The sequence below is a fragment of the Podarcis pityusensis genome (assembly GCF_964106645.2).
Source record: "Podarcis pityusensis genome assembly, chromosome: 1".
Taxonomy (NCBI): domain Eukaryota; kingdom Metazoa; phylum Chordata; class Lepidosauria; order Squamata; family Lacertidae; genus Podarcis; species Podarcis pityusensis.
This window is the reverse complement of record NC_138028.1, coordinates 108,783,701-108,802,400: the sequence shown is the minus strand read 5'-3', so window position 1 is coordinate 108,802,400 and position 18,700 is coordinate 108,783,701. Positions and strand designations below refer to the sequence as shown.

Sequence of the window (18,700 nt, the reverse complement as noted above, 5' to 3'; positions counted from 1 at the left end):
GATTGGCTACAAATTTAAATGTTCAAAACTCTCTTATTTCCACATGAAATAAGGCCCAGGTTAGAGCAGGAACCACAGAATCATAGAATCATAGAGTTGGAAGAGACCACAAGGGCCATCGAGTCCAACCCCCTGCCAAGCAGGAAACACCATCAGAGCACTCCTGACACATGGTTGTCAAGCCTCTGCTTAAAGACCTCCAAAGAAGGAGACTCCACCACACTCCTTGGCAGCAAATTCCACTGTCGAACAGCTCTTACTGTCAGGTCTACCTTACCCCAGTCTACCTTATATTTTCAATCCCCCTCCATCACAGACTGTAGCATACACGTACACACCAGGGCTATATTGCTGCAACATTTTGTTGCAGGGCGTCACTTTTCTTTTATATCAAGAGTTGGTAATATTTTGCTGTGGTGGTGGCAATCTATCCGACGCCATGAAAAAAGCTCTTCAAACTGACCCAAAGCGAACTAAAGCAGTGTGGCGAGAAAGTGGTGTTTCTCTCATATCTCTGCCAAGTGACCTAACGTGGGTTGCCAGCACCCAGGGCCATGCGGAGGGGTGGGTGGGAGGGAAGGAAATGGATGGAGTATGCATGCGCATTCAACTGCCTAAGCCCTAAGGCGTCCTCATCACCCAGGAGATCTCAGCCACAGAGACAAGAAAAGAGAAAGATTTTTAAACAGTTTGTTTGTTTGTTTGTTTGTTTGTTTGTTTGTTTGTTTAAGCCTTTTAGGGCCACGTTTCTTTCAAAAGGATCACTTTCACGAGAACTATAAATGGGTGAATAATTTTTTAAGTTGTTATATTAATGTATTATGAACGTACAGCTAGACAGGCTAGTCATAAAGTATATTAGCTGAAAAATTAGGGTGATAACATCTGCTTTGGGGCTAAGGAAGCTCTTCTCATTTCCATATATTTGTGGGTCAGTCTGTCAGAAGTGGAAACCTCTGCTCAGATGCAAGCCCCCGCTGAAATAGCAAAGTTGAAAAAAGTCAAATTTGCGCAAGGAACTTCCCCAGCTTCTGCGTATATTATCATTCAAACCCCCTCTTTCCCTCAGGCTTTAATTGCCATTCATTCACACTTTTCCTTTTGGCAGCAAAAAATATATTATCGAGTGTTGCAAGTCTCACACAGGTATGGCCTTCCATTGATGCTGTAACATCAATTGATGGAGGACTGGCCATTAATGAACGAGATTGGGAATGCATATCTGCTATTTCTCCTCCTTTATCAAAAGGCAATGAAGAAGATGACACTATCGGCTGCAATTCATATGTGAATAATAAGGCGAATACAATTTTCCCATTTCCCATTCCAGCAATTAGCTGGAAATTGTATTCACAGGTCTCAATCCAGAGATGTCTGAATACAGCAGAAGGCCACGCTTCTGCTCCCACGCTCATGCACTCCACTTTCCTCTGCTAAACAGACGATGAGCACTGTCAGCTCGGAATGAATAGCAATGGAGTCAAGGGCATTTGCAAATATGCCAGACTGAGACCAAACCAGTCACTAATGGACCTTGTCTTTTTGAACAGCATTCTCCCCTAATTCCTTTGCTTCCTTTCCCCATGAAATCTCATCATCTGGGAGACTGCAGGTAACGAAAAGGGTGTTAAAACTGAACTGAATTGATCAGTGCCTCACCGGTACTAGATATGGTTTTATGTTGTTCCCCAAGTCGTAAGAAGTCCGGGGAGTTTTAGCTTTCTTTTGAATGAGGAGAAGAGGGTACACTTAATGATGCTCCTGTGATATCCTTTTACAGTGGTACCTTGGGTTACATATGCTTCAGGTTACAGATGCTTCAGGTTACAGACTCAGCTAACCCAGAAATATTATCTCGGGTTAAGAACTTTGCTACAGGATGAGAACAGGAATCGTGCTCCAGAGGCACGGTGGCAGCAGGAGGCCCAATTAGCTAAAGTGGTGCTTCAGGTTATGAACAGTTTTAGGTTAAGAATGGACCTCCGGAACGAATTAAGTACTTAACCTGAGGTACCACTGTATTTACAGACAGAAGCATAGAATGGGGGGGCATGCCCCCCCACAAAACCCCCTCACTCCCTGCCAACAGCAGGGACTGGAGAGCACAGAAGGTGAAGACCACCCTCTGCATGTCCTGCCCCTGCTTGGCACACCCAGCCACAGCTCTCCCTTCCCAGGGTCAATCCTGACTCAGGGGCGGAGAGAGGCTGCAATGCCTGGTGCACCTAGCCACAACTCTGCAGAACGGCTGCGGGATGTCCGGCTGAGGCTCCTCCTTCCCTGGATCATGGCTGACCAGGGGGTGGAGAGCGGCTGCGACGCCCCGGCGGCAACTCCTCCATCCCAAGGTCAAGCCCAACTCAGAGGCAGACTGCAGCTGCGGTGCCTTGCACGCCTGGCCAAAGCTCCTCTTGACACAAGGAAGGAGAGTAGCTATGGCACACAGCTACAACTTTCCCTTCAGAAGGAGAGCTGCTGTGGCAGGCCCACCCAAGCTTCCTATTTCCCTGGGTCAATCGTAATCCAAGGGACAGAGAAAGGCTGTGGCTCCTGCTTCCTCGCAGCCAGCCAGCAGCTCCGGAAGATAAGAGAGTGGGCAGCAACTCTCCTGGATTGGGGTGTGCAATCCAGGGGCACCCCTGTGTCAGTGCCACAGCAGGTTCCCTCCATGCCCTGTCCCCTTTGGGGGCACAACCCAGGCACAATTTAGATCCGCTCCTCCACTGTTTACAGATACATGAGCCAGGCATCGAAAACCAGTCCAGCACCCAGACACACGAGAGTACTATTGTCTAAAGCAGAATCAGTTCTGCCTTCTGCCTGCCCCATGGAAAGAAAACAGCACCCTCCTAGAGCCTGTCATTGTACACCTTTTCAAGCCAGTTGCAAAACTCCCTTGCTATTTTGGAACTCTCTAAATGGTTTTCTCTCCTCCACATGCTGAGCACGTGGGGTGAATTTCAGCTCTTTCAAGACCATCTTTCATCCAATTAGGCAATATCAACTGATTATCATCACCAAATTCTAACAAGCAATGCCTCTTTCCTTGCTATATCACGTATGTTATAATATCTTCCTAGATCTTGGCCATTTCATTTGACATTTAATTATTGTCTTTGTCAATGAGATTGTATCCAAGTGGCCAGATCCCTATATTGTGGTCTGTTTGCAGATAATAAACTGAGAATTATTATGAAGAATATGTCCAATAGGGCACAAATAGGTGTATAGGTTCTATTGGCCAATTCCCATCAGCCCTAGCCAGCATGGACGATGGTCAGGGATGATGGGGGTTGGAGTCTAGCAACATCTGGAGTGCCATAGTTTCCCCATTCCTGCAAAAGAAAATTTGGGGTTCAACTGTAATTGGGAAAACATATTTCTTCCTCTATTAGAGAGACACATTGCTGCAAAGTCAGAGTTCTCCTTCAGGTCCACAGTTACCTGCTAGCATTAGTTCTGAAGGCAAAGTCAAAAACAAAAAAAGCCCATGCCCCATTCCCACCCACCCCAGATTTAAGCACCTATGCAAACAATTGCTGAACATTTTGCTTGTTGATCTGAGCAACCATCTGTTCTGCCTGGATGATAGATCTGGATGTTGCTACCAGATCTATCTGCCAAAACGGTGACTACACAAGAAGACCAAATAAAAGCACAAAGGCCTCAATCTGCAATGAAAGATCTCGCCCAGTTTGGTGCACTGTTAATTTTCCAGCGTAATGTCAATAAGTAGTCATGCTTTCTTCAATTAAATAAACCCATTTCTTTAACAGCCAGTTATCCGTCATGCATCCTATTCCATACAAGGGGTAGGAAAGAATAAATTTGAATTTGTTTTTCAAATGTTGACGGCTTCAGGTTTGAGGACACCTTGAAACAAGGGTAGCTAAAGTTGTGGCTCTGTGGGTGCTGCTGGACTGGAGTCAAGCCCAATCAGCAAATGCACAATGGTCAAAGGGATAAAAAGAGTCCAGCAATAACTGGAGGAACAGAGCCGTCCCACCCCTGCCTCACGTTGAGGTTTCGTAAGTCAACAAATCCCACTCAATATAATTTGACAAAGAACTATTCAACTCACAAGATTAATCAAGACATCTCAGACAATGAAGAAAGCTGTAAACACATATGGTAGGTGCAGTAAAGGCTTCATGATTTTACAACTATTGAAGGAAGTCACGAGGTCGTTCAGAATTGCAGATAATACTTACACATTAATCATTATGCTTTGCATTGTAAATGCTGCACAGGAGGGGCAAATCTGATACACAGGCAGCCGAGATTTGTGGTTCTCCTGGGCTAGAGCCAGAAGGGCCTAGGAAGCTAACAACTATGACATGTGCTAGTCTTTGGTCTTTTCAGACCTGAGATCCATTTTTTCTGCCAACGTCCATCACTGGGCTCACTTACAATTTTTTTACCACAGGTTTCTCTCTTTTTCTCCTTCCTATCTTCCTGCCCTCTAGCTCTCTCTCTCTCTCTCTCTCTCTCTCTCTCTCTCTCTTTTCTTGTCTCTTTGCTTTTAAAAAAGTAAATATGAATCTAAAAGGAGGTCACTGCTGGTGCAACCCACTATGTTCCTGCAACTGAAAACCAGCATCACAAACAAGAATGGGGAACCTTCAGAAGTTGTGGGACTCCATCAGCCCCAGCCAAATATCAGAAATGATGGAAGCTGTAGTCTAATAGCATCTGAAGGGCCACTGGTTTCCTAGCCCTGGCATAGACTGACGGTGACACTATGGCCTGCTTCTCCCATTGCCTCCTCTCTAACACAACAGGAAGGAAAGGCAAAATCTCACCAAAGCAAAGCAGCTTACACTGGAGGTGCCCAGTGCAACAGAACGGCACTATTAACTACTTGAATTTTGAACGTCTGGCACACTAACCAGCAAATTTTGCCACCCCAGAAATAATACCTTTAGGAATAAGAAGGTTTAGCTGAACTGGCAAGACTGAAATAAATATAAAATGCAGTTTTTTACAGGATAGTTCATGTGTATGTGTATTATACAATTGCTTAACAGAAACAGTTCATCGTGGGGGAAAATGTGTTTTCTTCACGTGCACACAGACTTTGTGAGCCATATCTGTACTTCAGAAAAGCTGAAGGGCCTGCTGTTACAAAAATTGGGGGAAATTAACATCAGCTGAAAACGACAAGCTTCAAATTCAATGTAAAACAAAAGCTCATGAAAACCAAAGGGTGATCTCCAACAATGGTCATACTCAAGAGCTGTAGAATCATAGAATTGTAGAGTTTGATGGGACTCTGAGGATCATCTAGTCCAACCCCCTGCAATGCAGGAGTAGGCAGCTGTCTCATACAGGGATCGAACTTGCAACGTTGGCATTATCAGCACAATGCTCGATCCAACTGAGTCACTGGAGGCTGGTTTGTTAGGACAAGTGGGGCAGTGCCCCACCAACTTCAATCTGCCCATACCAAGTCACCTGCCTGCCTTTTCACTTACAACCAGTCCAGGGCATTGTGACACTCCTTGTCAGCTTCCTTTCCCTCAGTCTCAGCATTGCACCTTCTACAACTCAGCAGAGAGGGTGGTGGGAACAACACCAGAATAAGTTAGCTCCACATGTCTTTGGTTCTGGCTCCGCTTACTGTTTGAGCTTCCTGCTTTCTGCCCCATGAGTCTTGAAAGGTGCCAGTTACCACTGCTCAGAGTAGACCCATTCAAATCAATGAACTACAAAGTCCACTGATTTCAATGGCTCTTCCCTGAGCATGAGTAGCAGCGGACGTCACGCAAAGTGAGCTTATTCCTGCCCTGACCTACCTGGAAAAAAACAAATTTATTAACGAGGCTTTCAAGTGTGTGGCCCAAAGCCAGAATTAATTTATCTTCTTCTTTTAAACTCATGATTCTTTGGAAGAAGCCCCACAAGTTTCAGAAAGCCTCGTGTGCCACGGACAGCAATATCTCATTCTTCAGGAGAAAAACTGTCCATGGAGCTCTGAGTGCACAAAGTTGCCACAAGGGAATACTGGTGCAAGGAAGAGACAAATAATTTATGTTTTTCAGTTGGAACCTGGCAGATCATTGGTCTCCTCTGGCTTAAAATAACAACAGCCACAAGTCAAATTCTAGATGTAACTATTGGAGAGAAAAAATTGGATTCTCTGTTGCACTAAAATCGGCACACTCTGGTAGAAGCCCCTGCTTTTTTCAACTAAGAATCTATACACTTGCATCTACTTTTATTCAATCATTTTTTTAAAAAAAGTCTGCAGGTTTAAGAACATAAAGCTCTCTAATTGTTGGCTCAAAGTGGAAAGTGGAAGTTAAGGCTGAAGCCTTAACAGGCATGCCTCATGATCAGTTGTCCAATGTCTTACAACTTACCCTCCGTGAACCCATACTTTTCCTTGGTCTTTCAGGCCCAAATCCAGATGAGGAAGATGCTCACTGAATTTCCCTGGTTTTCAAAAAGTAAATCTATTTAAATATTAGGTTCTATTAAACATGTGTGTATGTGGTTATGTGTGTGGGTGTTGCAGTCTAAGTCAGAGTGGGGTTGCAGTGTGCAAACCAAAATGTAGGGTTCAATGTAGGGTAGGTGGGTTCAGTGTGTGCTCAGGGTACATGGTGAAGTGGGATGTGTGAAAGCAGCTTGTGGGGTTCAGTGTGGGGCAGCTTCAGTCTCCAGCGGGATATGTGGAGGAATTTCAGTGTGAGGCAGAATGTTCAGGAGCTGGCAGTGGGAAATGTAGGTGTGATTCTGAGCAGTGGGAAATGTAGGTGTGATTCTGAGGTGTTGTCTACCCTGACAATTTTTCAGGTTTCCAAGTGTGCCCACAGGCAGGTCCAAAATGTTAGTGGCCCTCATCCTGTCACTAGTCAAAAGCTCACCACGCCAGTAAAGGATTGCCTTCCTCAGGAAGCCTGAATAAAGTACATCGGTACTTTAAAAACTGGAGCAAAAAGAATCTCATGTCCGTTTTCAGCACTTACTGTGCTGTACTTTAATCGACACACGGTATTATCTTGTGATGCTATCTGACAAGATATTATCTGGTGATAAATCCCTCCAAATCAAGCTTCACTCATATCCAACACACTTTTGTCAGCCTCCAATTTCCAAAAAAAGGAAGAAGCTCAAAAGGCAAGAGGAAGTAGAATAAGGATTCTGCTATTCCATTGTGCCTTCCCTGCTCATTTTACTATATCAAATTACCCACACTCAGCACTGTCACAAGAAGAGGATAAAGGCCACCAACAAGGAATGGCAGTGATTCCTTCCCATGAATAGTACAGCTTTAGTCAGATCAAGCCTAAGACTTCTCACAAGTTGGAAAGCGGTGAGAACCCCACCCTCTGCAGCCTCCTCCAGTTGGGGAGCGGTCAACAAAGCCCTGGAGGAAGCAGACTCACTTCATATAGTGCACCTGAAGAGTAAGGAGACTGCCCTTCTTCCCTCCCCCCTGCCCCCGCCGCCTTCCAAGAAGCCCTGTGTGACATCAAGTTATCTTGATCACAGCTAGGGATGGATGAAAAATTCAACTAAGTAATTGTTGGAGGCTAATCTATCAAATTCACACTACGCAAACTAAAATGCAGTCATCCTTCAAAATCCACACTTATCTGAGTTTTGCAATTCAGTTCTCCAACCAAATGCATATATTAGGGGAAAGTGTACCTCAAGATGAAGGTGTTTGTGAGAATCATTATACTGGGGAAAACATCTTGCAAAAATGTCCAACCTGCATATATAAAAATGTATTAAGAGAAATTTGCACTAAAAACAATGCTGATGAATTTTTGTGAGGATTCCTTAAAAAAAAATGCACGAATTGCTACAAAATGTGGAGAACTGAATTTCAGATTGGAAAAATGAGAAACCAAGAGAACCAAAACTGACAGATCCTTTCATCCTTAATCATATCCCTTCTACTACCATCCAACTTGCCCACAGGGGGTAAAGGTGGGGGCATCACAGATCTTGCTACTTCCTACAAGGCTTCCAGAATGTAATAAAGCAGGACAGCAATCAGTCTTCATTTATAGGTTTATTTGGAGACCCTGCTAATGGGGTTTCAGTTTCCACTTGAAACAAGAATAAATGCCTTCAAACAAACAAGGAAACAAAGAAATGAATGGAACCCTGCTTGGTATTAACCATGGTTAACACAAGTGTGGACTATACCATAGTTGAGACTGATCAGATAAAGGGAGGAGTTCTCACCAGGGAGGGGAGGAGGAGGAGGAAGAGTGAAAAGGCTACAGGTGAAGAATATGGTGAAGTAAGGTTGCCATATTTCAAAAATCCAGGCACAAAAAGTTGTTGAACCCGGACAGTTTGACAATTTCCCAAAATTCTCCCCAGATACGAATTCCGTCATTGGAATCACGTCCAGGAAAATCTAGACATATGGCAACCCTAGGTGAAGAGATCAGCAGAATCTTCGCTGGGTCTACATTATGACATTTCTTAAACAATTTATTATTCTTTTCCTTTAAATGAAATAGAATGTTGAAAACTCATAGCCACAAAGTTCAGGCATCCATTGTTCCAGGTAATATAGACTGGAGTTCTTATTCTGTATACTTTTTACCACTCAATAAAAGGGTACACATTTAAGCACCCATCCAGTGAGAACTATCAGTGCATAATTCATCAAGGATATACATACATGCAAGAACAGAGCTTGAGGTTTTGATAACGGCAAAATTATTTTCACCAACAGACCCACCACACATGTGACCTCATAGACTTTTTGAACATGAATTAGGTTGATGCTTTTGAAAGACATGAGCCTGTGAATCAGAAAGCACAAGTTCTCACCTTCTAAGTCTTCCTTTTCGAAATGTGTTTTGAGAAGGGAGCGTGTTCCACCCGTGTCCACCACTGCCTCCTCATCATTCCTCTGCAAAATAAAATAAAATAATACATCAGCTTTTCACTGTGCTGTCAGACTTGAGCAATACAAGGTGACAAGCATTTTAACAAGATACCTTTTTCCATCAGCAAAAGAAATGCAAAGAATTTTTAAATTTGGCATTTACAGATGTAAAATCTAGCTCCATTTCAGCAAATCTGAAATAGATGATAGATCCATGATAGAAATAATAAACTGAGGTGTGTGTTGCCTTCAGAAGAGCATTCTATTGATTGGGGGCCAGCCCTGGAAAGGCCTGCTCCCATGTGACCATCCTCTGCACTTCCTTCAGGACAGAGAATAGTCTCCGGTGAAGGTTGTAAAGTCCAAGCTGGTTTATATGGGGCGGTCTTGAGCCATATAGGACTCTAAAGATCAAAACCAGTGCTTTGAATTCAGCTAGGAAACCAGTCAGTAACCAATGCAGTCAGGCCAGAATTAGTATAATACATTCAGACATTCTGTTCCCCAATATCCCCCAACCTGGTTGCTGACTTCTGCACTAGCGGAGGTATCTGAACTATCTTCAAAGGCAGCCCCACGTATAACATATTGCAGTAATCTAACCTAGGCGTTACCAGAGCATAAACAACGGCACACGTCTGGCACCAAGCATGGAGTGAGATTACTAGGTGTGCCTGTGGCAGTGCATGGGAGCACACACTATGCACACAGGCCTCCATCCCAGATAATGACTGGAGCATTTCACTGTACTTAGCCGTATGCATGACTGAACAAACCCAGTATGAGGAGGGAACAAAGATGAGTTCCATTGAGCCCTATGGGGAAATATTCCCATGCTGACAGAGGCACCTATAGAAGGAGATGCACTGCACACTTTATATAGGAAAATGTGCATGTGCAAAAGGCTTTTGTGAGTGTCAACCATATTTATTGTCTTTAAGAAATGTATGCTTACAAAACAGCTTTTGACTTGCAAGAAGAATATAGCCATGGAGGTAATTACTCTAGGATACTGCACACACTTTTGTCAGATACCCAAAACATTGGCGGGGGGGGGGGGGGGTTAGGATGGATACTTACTGAAACGCTCTAAAGCAGCGATTCTCAACCTGTGGGTCCCCAGATGCTGTTGGACTACAACTCCCATCATCCCTGAGCTCTGGCCTTGCTAGCTAGGGGTGATGGGAGTTGTAGTTCAACAACATCTGGGGACCCACAGGTTGAGAAAGGCTGCTCTAAAGAATTAGGGAGCGGGTAGGATAAATTACTGTTCCACATTTTCTATACTGAGATACCAGACTTTCCCTTCAGCGTACTGTATTTTTAAATACCAACATGTAAAAGCCCACACCTCTGTTTTATTGCAGATTTGACACTTTCAGGATTGTCAGAATGCAGCATCAAGTATCATCAAGTACTAGCCACGCGTAGTATGCTCTATACTCCTGCTAATGTTCACCTTGACATTTGCAAGAATGGTTGTACTGAAGCAAAAGAAAGACAAGCCTACTCTCTGAACATAGGGGCTAAGAATACAGACAGAAACACATCATTTCAAAGGTTGTTAGAAGTGTTCTCTGCTGCTGAGACAAAGAGAACTCTGATTATTGCCTTGCTCAGCTCCTCTCATTGAAGGGTCCTTACGATGACACAGTCATCCAAAATTGGTTTACTGCTCCCAACATTTATCTACACATTTGATGCCACTGTCACCCCTCTTCCCTGAATCGTCTGCTTGAAGGTCTTGCTGCATTCAAAACAGGGCAACTGAGGAAAGCACTCTGAGTTTCATCTGCATAAAATAAACCCTTCCCTCTTCGATGAGCATTTGTTTATTTTTAGGGGGCAAAGGCAATTAAGTCCAGATTCTCCAAAATATTATTTTAAAACCACCTCTATTATTATTATTATTATTATTATTATTATTATTATTAGAATCTGACTGCATTAAGGTTAATGGATAGATGTTCTCCTTTTGGCCAGCCCTGTACCACACAGTACAGGATGTGCAACAAAGTAGAAAGCAATTAGTTTTCATTCCAGATTTATATCTTCCCCAGGGCAGCGTGTCATATGCATGAGGACAGCTCTGCCATCCCTCCCTCTTGATAGAAAATAACTAAGAGAACGCTCAAATGCACGCCTGCGATGATGCTAAGATTTGCACCAATCAGCTTTAGCTTGGGCAGACAGATGTGCCAGTCAGTTCCAGACACACAAATATTTAATGCAGCAAGCGTGCAACTTTTGAAAAGGGACACCATTCTTGGCATTAAATCAAAAGCAACAAACAACATGGCACTAAATGTGCCTTAGAAAGGGAGAAAGCAGGATAAATACTGGAAATGAATATGGGCTTATAACATTCTAGTGCCCTGTTCAGCTATATATTGTTGACTTAAGCAGTGGCTTCACTCCAGTGTATACCTTTGGCACTGCCTGAACTGAGGCATATTAAATGTACAATCAATTGAGCTGGATCGATTCTGCATCAAGCTAGTGGATCATTGCATTAAGCTGACACTGGTTTTATTCGCTAAACAGTCAGTGAGTTATTTTTAAAACCACCCATGCATTGAGTGATGCAAAACAGAAGTACTTTTTATAATATTGCTCTCCCCACACCCCACATTTCTGCAATTCTGAGAGTTGTATAATTCCACCTGCATTAGAAATTTAAAACAGTAATCATACCACTTTAAACAGTCGAGGTTTTCCCCCAAAGGATTCTGGGAGCTGTAGTTTGTTAGGAAAGCTGAGTGTTGTTAGGATGCCCCTATTCCCTACAATTCTCAGAGTTCCCAAAGAGAAGCAAAAGATGCACTTTTGTTTAGTGGACTGGCACTGCACCCCACTGATGGCTTCTGGATGGCAAGTATACCTTCCTTCTACCAGGGCTGGATTTAGGTTTGATGAGGCCCTAAGCTACTGAAGGTAATGGGGCCCTTTATATGTCCAGCTATCCTTTGTCAACAACAAATTGTCACTGTTTTTTGTGTTGAATATATGCTATATGTAATTTATGGACCTAATAGGTACCTAAAACCATTTGCACATAACAAAATATGTAATTTATCAAAGTAATTGTTGAACTGAAATACAATTAAGAAGAAGTATATTAATAGTGAAATACAATTAATAAGAAGTATATTGTGGTTCGAGGACCCGACCCCCGCGATGTGAAATAAATACACAAGGACACGTGATATAAGGTTAATGGGCAAGAAAAGGCCACAACTTTATTGATTACAGCAGTGAAAAGGTATTGGCTTAGGCATTGGATGTCTAAAACAAGGGGGTTTATTCACCAGTAGGTGGAGCCTGTTGATGCTAATCCAACTATAGGCTCTCTCCTGATGTCACCGGGGGTCGTGCCATGGCCTCCCGCCAAGCAGGCATCAGACAGAGTACACAACCGCCAGATTCCTTTAACGGAATACCCAAAAATTGAAGGCATAGGCGATGGCCACACCCAGCCCTTCGACACACCACAACACATTATTCCTTTTTTTTTTAAATCATATTTATTAAAGTTTCCAAAAATATAGAAATACAAAGAAAAAAGAAAAAGAAAAAAAGATATTTAAAAACCTTACTTTCATTGCCTACTTTCTGGGACTCCCCCCCTCCCCCCCGACTGTATTCCCCTTTCCTTAATTTGGTTCTACAAGCTCTCACTCCCAATTTGAAGCTTAATTTGTTTAACCCACTATCCTACTTGAATTGTACAAATCTTACCACCGTCCCACATCATTAACAAGAAAAGAAAAAAGATTTTCCCCAAGATCCACCCCAGTTCCTTCCACGAATTCCCTTTTTTTAAACACGTCCAATCAAAATAAAATGACATGCGTAAGTTATGTAAAGAAATAGAAAATAAGAGATATAGAAAAATTCAAAAGATGGTTACACAGCCTTTGGATTCCAAATCTCCCCCCCCCCCTTCCCCGGTTTGAATTCCCCATGTCCATCAGTCTATACATTATCAGCTTGGAAGTCTCAATTCATGACCAGATTTCTCCCCGATTCCATCTTGCCGGTTTTCTTTTAATTTATTAATTTTAATAATATTTAACTTCAAGTGTCCAATCTAACAAAGGCCTTTAATTTCCTTGATCTTTACCACTCCTCCCGTTGTTCTTTCCGTGTCGTAATTAGTCCTTTGTTCTTCTTATTCCTCACTTTCTCAGGTTTCTTGTCCTGTTCAGCTGCTAAAACTTTCTAATTCAGAAATCTGGTATCTCTACAGAGGTTTGTTATTCAGGAACAAAAACTTACGTCCAGTCCCTTCCTTTCTTCAATAGAAAATTCTATTGTCTCCTTTAATGTAAATACCTCTGTAGACACAATACTATTTCAGTTTTGCAGCTTTCCCAGAAGATAACAAGTCCTGTGCGAATCCCAGAGTATTTTTCCACTTACGACCGTTCTTGTAATGTCCCGAAACCCCTCTAGGGGGATTGTAATAACTTTGTATCCTCTAATCCAAAAGTCAAATTGTTGCTTATTTTCCAACAATTTATATCCATATTATAGCAAATTGTAACAAAATTAACCAGCAAAGTCCTCATAACAAAGTCCTCTTTATATTCTCCAGCTTTGACAGCTACTTTGACAGCTGTCAAAGTCTCCGTCTCTCTTCACCAGGCTCCGCGAATCGCCCCGGTTCCCAGGGGGGGGTTGCATTTTTCTTCTCACCCTCCACTCTTCTCCTCCAGCACAGTTCTTATAATTTCCCATCGTGAAATTAATGATTTTTATCAGGAGTATACTTCCCTTTGGACCTTGGTTACCCAGTCCTTGTTTTGGAATGCTTACAGTAGGGGGGGGGATTGACTTCCTTTTTAAATCGCCCCCGCTCGTGCCAAATCCGAAATTTTGAACCCGGTTTCCCAATTACTCACGGGTTGTTGTTAATAGTCCAAATTTTCAATGGAAGAAGTCAGCGCTCTCCGTCGAATGGCATGCGGCTGCGCTCGGCAGGGAAAGCAGAAGACTCAAAGCACCACGCCGCTCCCCGGCACCCGATCCGAAGCCTTTAAAAAGGCTCCTTCACGAGTCGGGAGGGCGCTAATGGTGCAAGCCGAGTCACCCATGTCCACGGACTCCGTGCCCGTGGTTTTTAAGGGTCCCCGCGTCGCCGGCGCGGTAGGACCCAGCCCCTGCCGAGCAGACTCCCTCCGGAGCTCGGAGGGAGTCCGCCATTCGGCGATGGCGCCAACCCGGAAGTTCACAACACATTATTCCAATGCCTAACCTACCCACCAATACCACAAAAAGTTGTGACGATTGCTACGAGGTAGGCGAAAAAACCAAAAAGCCTAATGCCAAATGGAAAAATTCCTACCAGGCCCCCTAGACAACCAGGGCGACCAACCTAAGGTCCATAGCAAGGCCAAAGAACAAAGACCCTGAGCTAAAAGGGAGTGGAGGGTGGGTGACTCGCGACGAGAGGACGGAGAAGAATGAGGCCGAGGAGAGGCTGGCACCGCCGCAAAAGGCTGCTGAACACGCCCCCTCGAAGGCACCTGGTTGGATGCCTGCCAAGGGGGCGTGGGCGCCAGCCAGGTGAGAGGAGGAGGCAGGGGGCTAATGCCCCCTGCTAGGGGCGGTGCTCGGGCTCCCGCCCACAACCACTCCCCTCTCTTCCAGGGAGGAGAGTCTTTGTGGGGGGGCTCCAAGAGAGTGAGGCCCTAAGCTACCCATCTTCTAGTACACACGCCTATGTACATACCTGTGCATATTATTGATTTGCCAAATTACAATGGGGGAATGGGAATAAGAACCATAAACACAGGAAACATATAACTGTACTAGGATGATGGCTGTCACTGGAAACAGCAAAGGAAGTTTCAAGGGACATTGTGGTAGAATGGGGGAGAGGGGAGAGGCTGCTTTGCCCCATCTCTTAAGGATCAAGTTTTCCATGGTTCGAAATATGAGCTCACTGAAGCCTCACAGATCATAGTACTTCAGAGATCATTTCCCTCCTCTATCCCGAAATGATACTGCTACCTGATATAAGGCATATATGCTCACAGGTTATGTAAGGACCAAGATATGCCCTGAGACCTGCGGGTATAGGGCAGTATATAAATTTAATAAATAATATAAATAACAAATAAATAATCCTCACCAAACTTAGCAAAAAGTGAATGCAACAATGAGCTAAGCTACACATTACACTTGCCATGTGATCATCAGTCCAGCTAGGTCTATTCAAAACTTTGAAAGCTCGCTGCCCACAGGCAAAGGAAGCTAAAGGGGTTTAGAATTATGCTCACAGGGGAGGAGAAGGCATTGGCCAGACTTCTCCATCTGTTGTTTATTTTTCATTTCTCTCTTTTTATCATGAATAATCTCCCATAGCCATAGCGAGGAGAACATTACTTGGGGAACAGGGAAGCCTCCAGCAGCTTCTCCTTCGAAGTGACTCAGGTTTCCTTGTCTGTATGGAAGGAACCTTAAAAGTTCCAGAACTCAGCCACTTTTCAAGTGCAACAGGTAGCCCAGGAACAGGGAATGTGTGGCCGTCAGATGTTGCTAGACTGCAACATCCATCTCTTCAGTCCACTGGCCATGCTGGCTGAAGCAGATGGGAGAAAGAGGCCAACAACATCTCGAGAGAAACAGGTTCCCCAGCCCAGATGTAGCCTGTCCCTCATTTCAGCATTAACCTGTTGATAACTATGAAGATAATTTCTTCTAAATATTAGCAAAAATTAACTGAGAAGATCCAGTCCTCTTTTTCAGGTTCTCATGTTAGCACTTTTTTTCCACAACTGAAGATCAACCCTGGCCATACTCAAGAGTCTGATACACTTTTTGTGTGGCAACTTGGTGAGGCCATCATTTAACCATGTCATTTTTCACCCGCACAATGAAATGAGTAATTACTCAGACTGTAATATGCATTCAACATGCCACACAATTGGGATAAATTTTCAGTCACATAATTCAACCTTGCACAGAGAAGAGCGGTGGTGTGTTGCAGCTAAGCCCCATTAAAACCAATGGCATTTCCATATAAATGCTTTGTGGAGATAAGGTTGAGTCATATATTTCCAATTTATACAGCTGCCATTTTACATCATTTTAAACTTACGTGTTAGCAAAGCTACTCTAGAATGCTGGATCACTGAAATACTGGCGGAATGCCATATTGAATTTACGTACATGAAACACCATTCTAAGTACCAGTGAATCAAAGTTTGAAATAAGGACCTAATGCATTATATCTTGCACTGCCCCTTATATAATGAAGCAAGAGAACGATTTTTAGCACCTATAATGACAAGTTCCCCTGGCCAGAACCCCTCTGACATGATTTTATATCTCCTCGCAGACACAGATAAGTATGTGACCTGGCGTGTAGCACTCTTTGCAACTGCCTCTAGGAAAATTAGGGCAAATTATACAGCCAAGGTAGCCACCAACTGTAAAGGAGATGAATTTATTTGACCCTATCTACATCAAGCTATATTCTATCTGTAATGGATTTAGGGGTTGCTCGTGCGTAAGTTGCTGCCACTCCTGGCGAGGTTACCTGGTTAAACCCTTTCTGACTGAACAGCCTCCAGCATCGTGACTGTCTCAGTCGCTGGCAGAATCCGTCAGTGGGCGTTTCTTAAACTTCTTCCAGCACAAAAGTTCCTTGACGCCTAGTCTCCGCCTAGACTCCCTGCGCGGAAGCCTTCTGCGCAGGGAGGGTGTGGGCAGCGGAGGACCTGTACTCTCTCCGCTGATCTCCGACGAGGAGTCTTGGAGCCTCCTCTCCGATTCCCCCATCTGCCCCCCTTCTCTACTGGTGTTACGCTGATTTCCTTCCCCAGCGGACGGGCTGCCTCTCTCCCTACTGGGACCCTCTCCACCATCCCTCTGGAGCCTTCCCTCCGCCTCTAGCTCCGATGGCAGTTCCCTGACACTATCTTAATACCAAACTCCGAATATAATTGCACATTGTATTAATTAACATTATTTTTTAATATATTAGTGGCCATGTGATAATTTTAGCCTATAAATTTTATCGTTTAATGTCTTAACCTGTATATTAAGGTACTTTTATAGCTCTGTTTAGAGTAGGTAATGTCTTGATAATATAAATGTTTTAAGTTTTTTGTATCAATCCAGTATATTTTCTTTTAATTGTTGAATGATTCTGTGTACATTGCGGCAGCCTTTGGCTATGTTCAAAAAAACTGACTGACTGACTCTTGCTGAGGCTGCTAATGAAGCCAGAGACCATCTTGGCTGTAAGTCCTGGAAGACCTGATCCCTGCCTTGCAGGCTATTTCCACTGGTGGGAGGGCAGGGCCCTGACTGACTCCAGCTATAAAAGCCGAGGCTGCTGAATAGACTTTTGGTTTGGGGTGTTGTTTGAGAGGTTTTGTTGCCGGAGAGAGCGGGGGTTTGTTGCTTTTATTTTTGTATCTTTATTGGAGGAAAGGGGCATTAGGGGACGAGGAAAAGGGAAAGTTATATTGAATATGCAGAAGTCCGCTCTCATGACATTGGATACAACCCTTTATGCGCAACTGTGGGCCATACAAATTATCTGTCAATTAATATAACAAGCTCAGAGAATCCCAAGCTCTCTGATGGCTTCAACTAATTCAACTGGTCAAAAACAAACAAATATCTGCCTTGGACGCAAATAAGAACATAAAGCAGCTTTAGGTAAAATAACTGATTTTTAAAATCATGTAATATCATAAACTTTTTTTCGCCTTTGGTGGCATGCAGCGCCACATCCTGAATTTAAATTCCTTCCAAGTTGTAGAACTGCAAATGCCTACATTATTGTCTCATTACAATTATCTCCATCCTTTAATTATCATGTCTCAGGCTTCATTAAACCATCATGTGCTGTCTAAAGCCTTATCCATGCCTATGTACTCAACATGCATAGGGTTTCCTACCAAACTATTTCACAGTTCCAAAGTTTAGCATTGCAGGGAATGGATGTATGGAGCTGCCATTTTCCGTTTTGCTTAGTTTCTCATTTTTCCAGTCTTAAATTTAGTTCCCCACCCCCATTTCTGCATGCATTTGCAATTAAAATAAAAAGTCAAGCTAAAAACATGTATGTGTTTTCATGTATCTCCTAATGTGCACATTTCCATAATCCATTTTGCCTAGCATATGCATTTTTACAAGCAACTTTATCCCAAAAAAACATGATTTTGTACATTACTTTCACTCTTATACACATTTTGGCTTTCAATTTTTACTAAACAAAAAACCCTCCCACACTTTCAGTACACATTCATTGGCTGGAGATCTGCGCTGAAAAATTCAGAGAAGTGTGAATTCCAAGGGCTTGTTGTTTTGGTTTGCCTATTATTTTGGAAAATTTAATTTGGTAGCTCCATATTAAAAGGTGAACCAAATGAAATTTCTCCCTCGTCCCCGTGGTTAGGTAACAATCACAGCTTATAGGCTACACTGAAGCTCAAGTGCATATGTACCTGGTACACTTACAGAGTATGTAGACAAGAAAAATTGGGTGACGCCTGTACAGTCATGACGGGGTTTAGACCACCGTACATATGGGTCATAAAAAACTGCAGTAATGACCTATGTAGTTAATCTAAAATCTGAGAAATGCTCTCTAAATTATTCTCTCATTGAACTCGAGATTCACAGAGAGAATGCCAAAAAGCTTGAAAGGCAGTTGAGTCCATCCTTTTAGTGAACCAAAAAGTGAACCAAAAAGTCCAAGCCCTTGCCCGCATCGTTTCTCATTTATCAGCCTACAGATCATCCATCCCAGGGTTGGTTCCAGGCATGGAGAGGCCCTCAAGAAAGTGCCCTCTAGTGGTTCCCTTCTTATGTCAATGC

The 18,700-nt window shown here is 43.3% G+C and overlaps 1 protein-coding gene across 8 annotated transcripts in view; it reads right to left on the bottom strand.

Annotated features, from left to right (window-relative positions):
* SLC4A10 (solute carrier family 4 member 10) overlaps positions 1–18,700 on the bottom strand; it is a 165,934-nt gene that overhangs the window by 86,038 nt on the left and 61,196 nt on the right. For all 8 annotated transcript variants that reach the window (XM_081005915.1, XM_081005919.1, XM_081005916.1 and 5 more), the window contains one exon: positions 8,803–8,884. In XM_081005915.1, the coding sequence (XP_080862041.1) occupies positions 8,803–8,884 (82 nt within the window). The remainder of the gene's footprint in view (positions 1–8,802; positions 8,885–18,700) is intronic.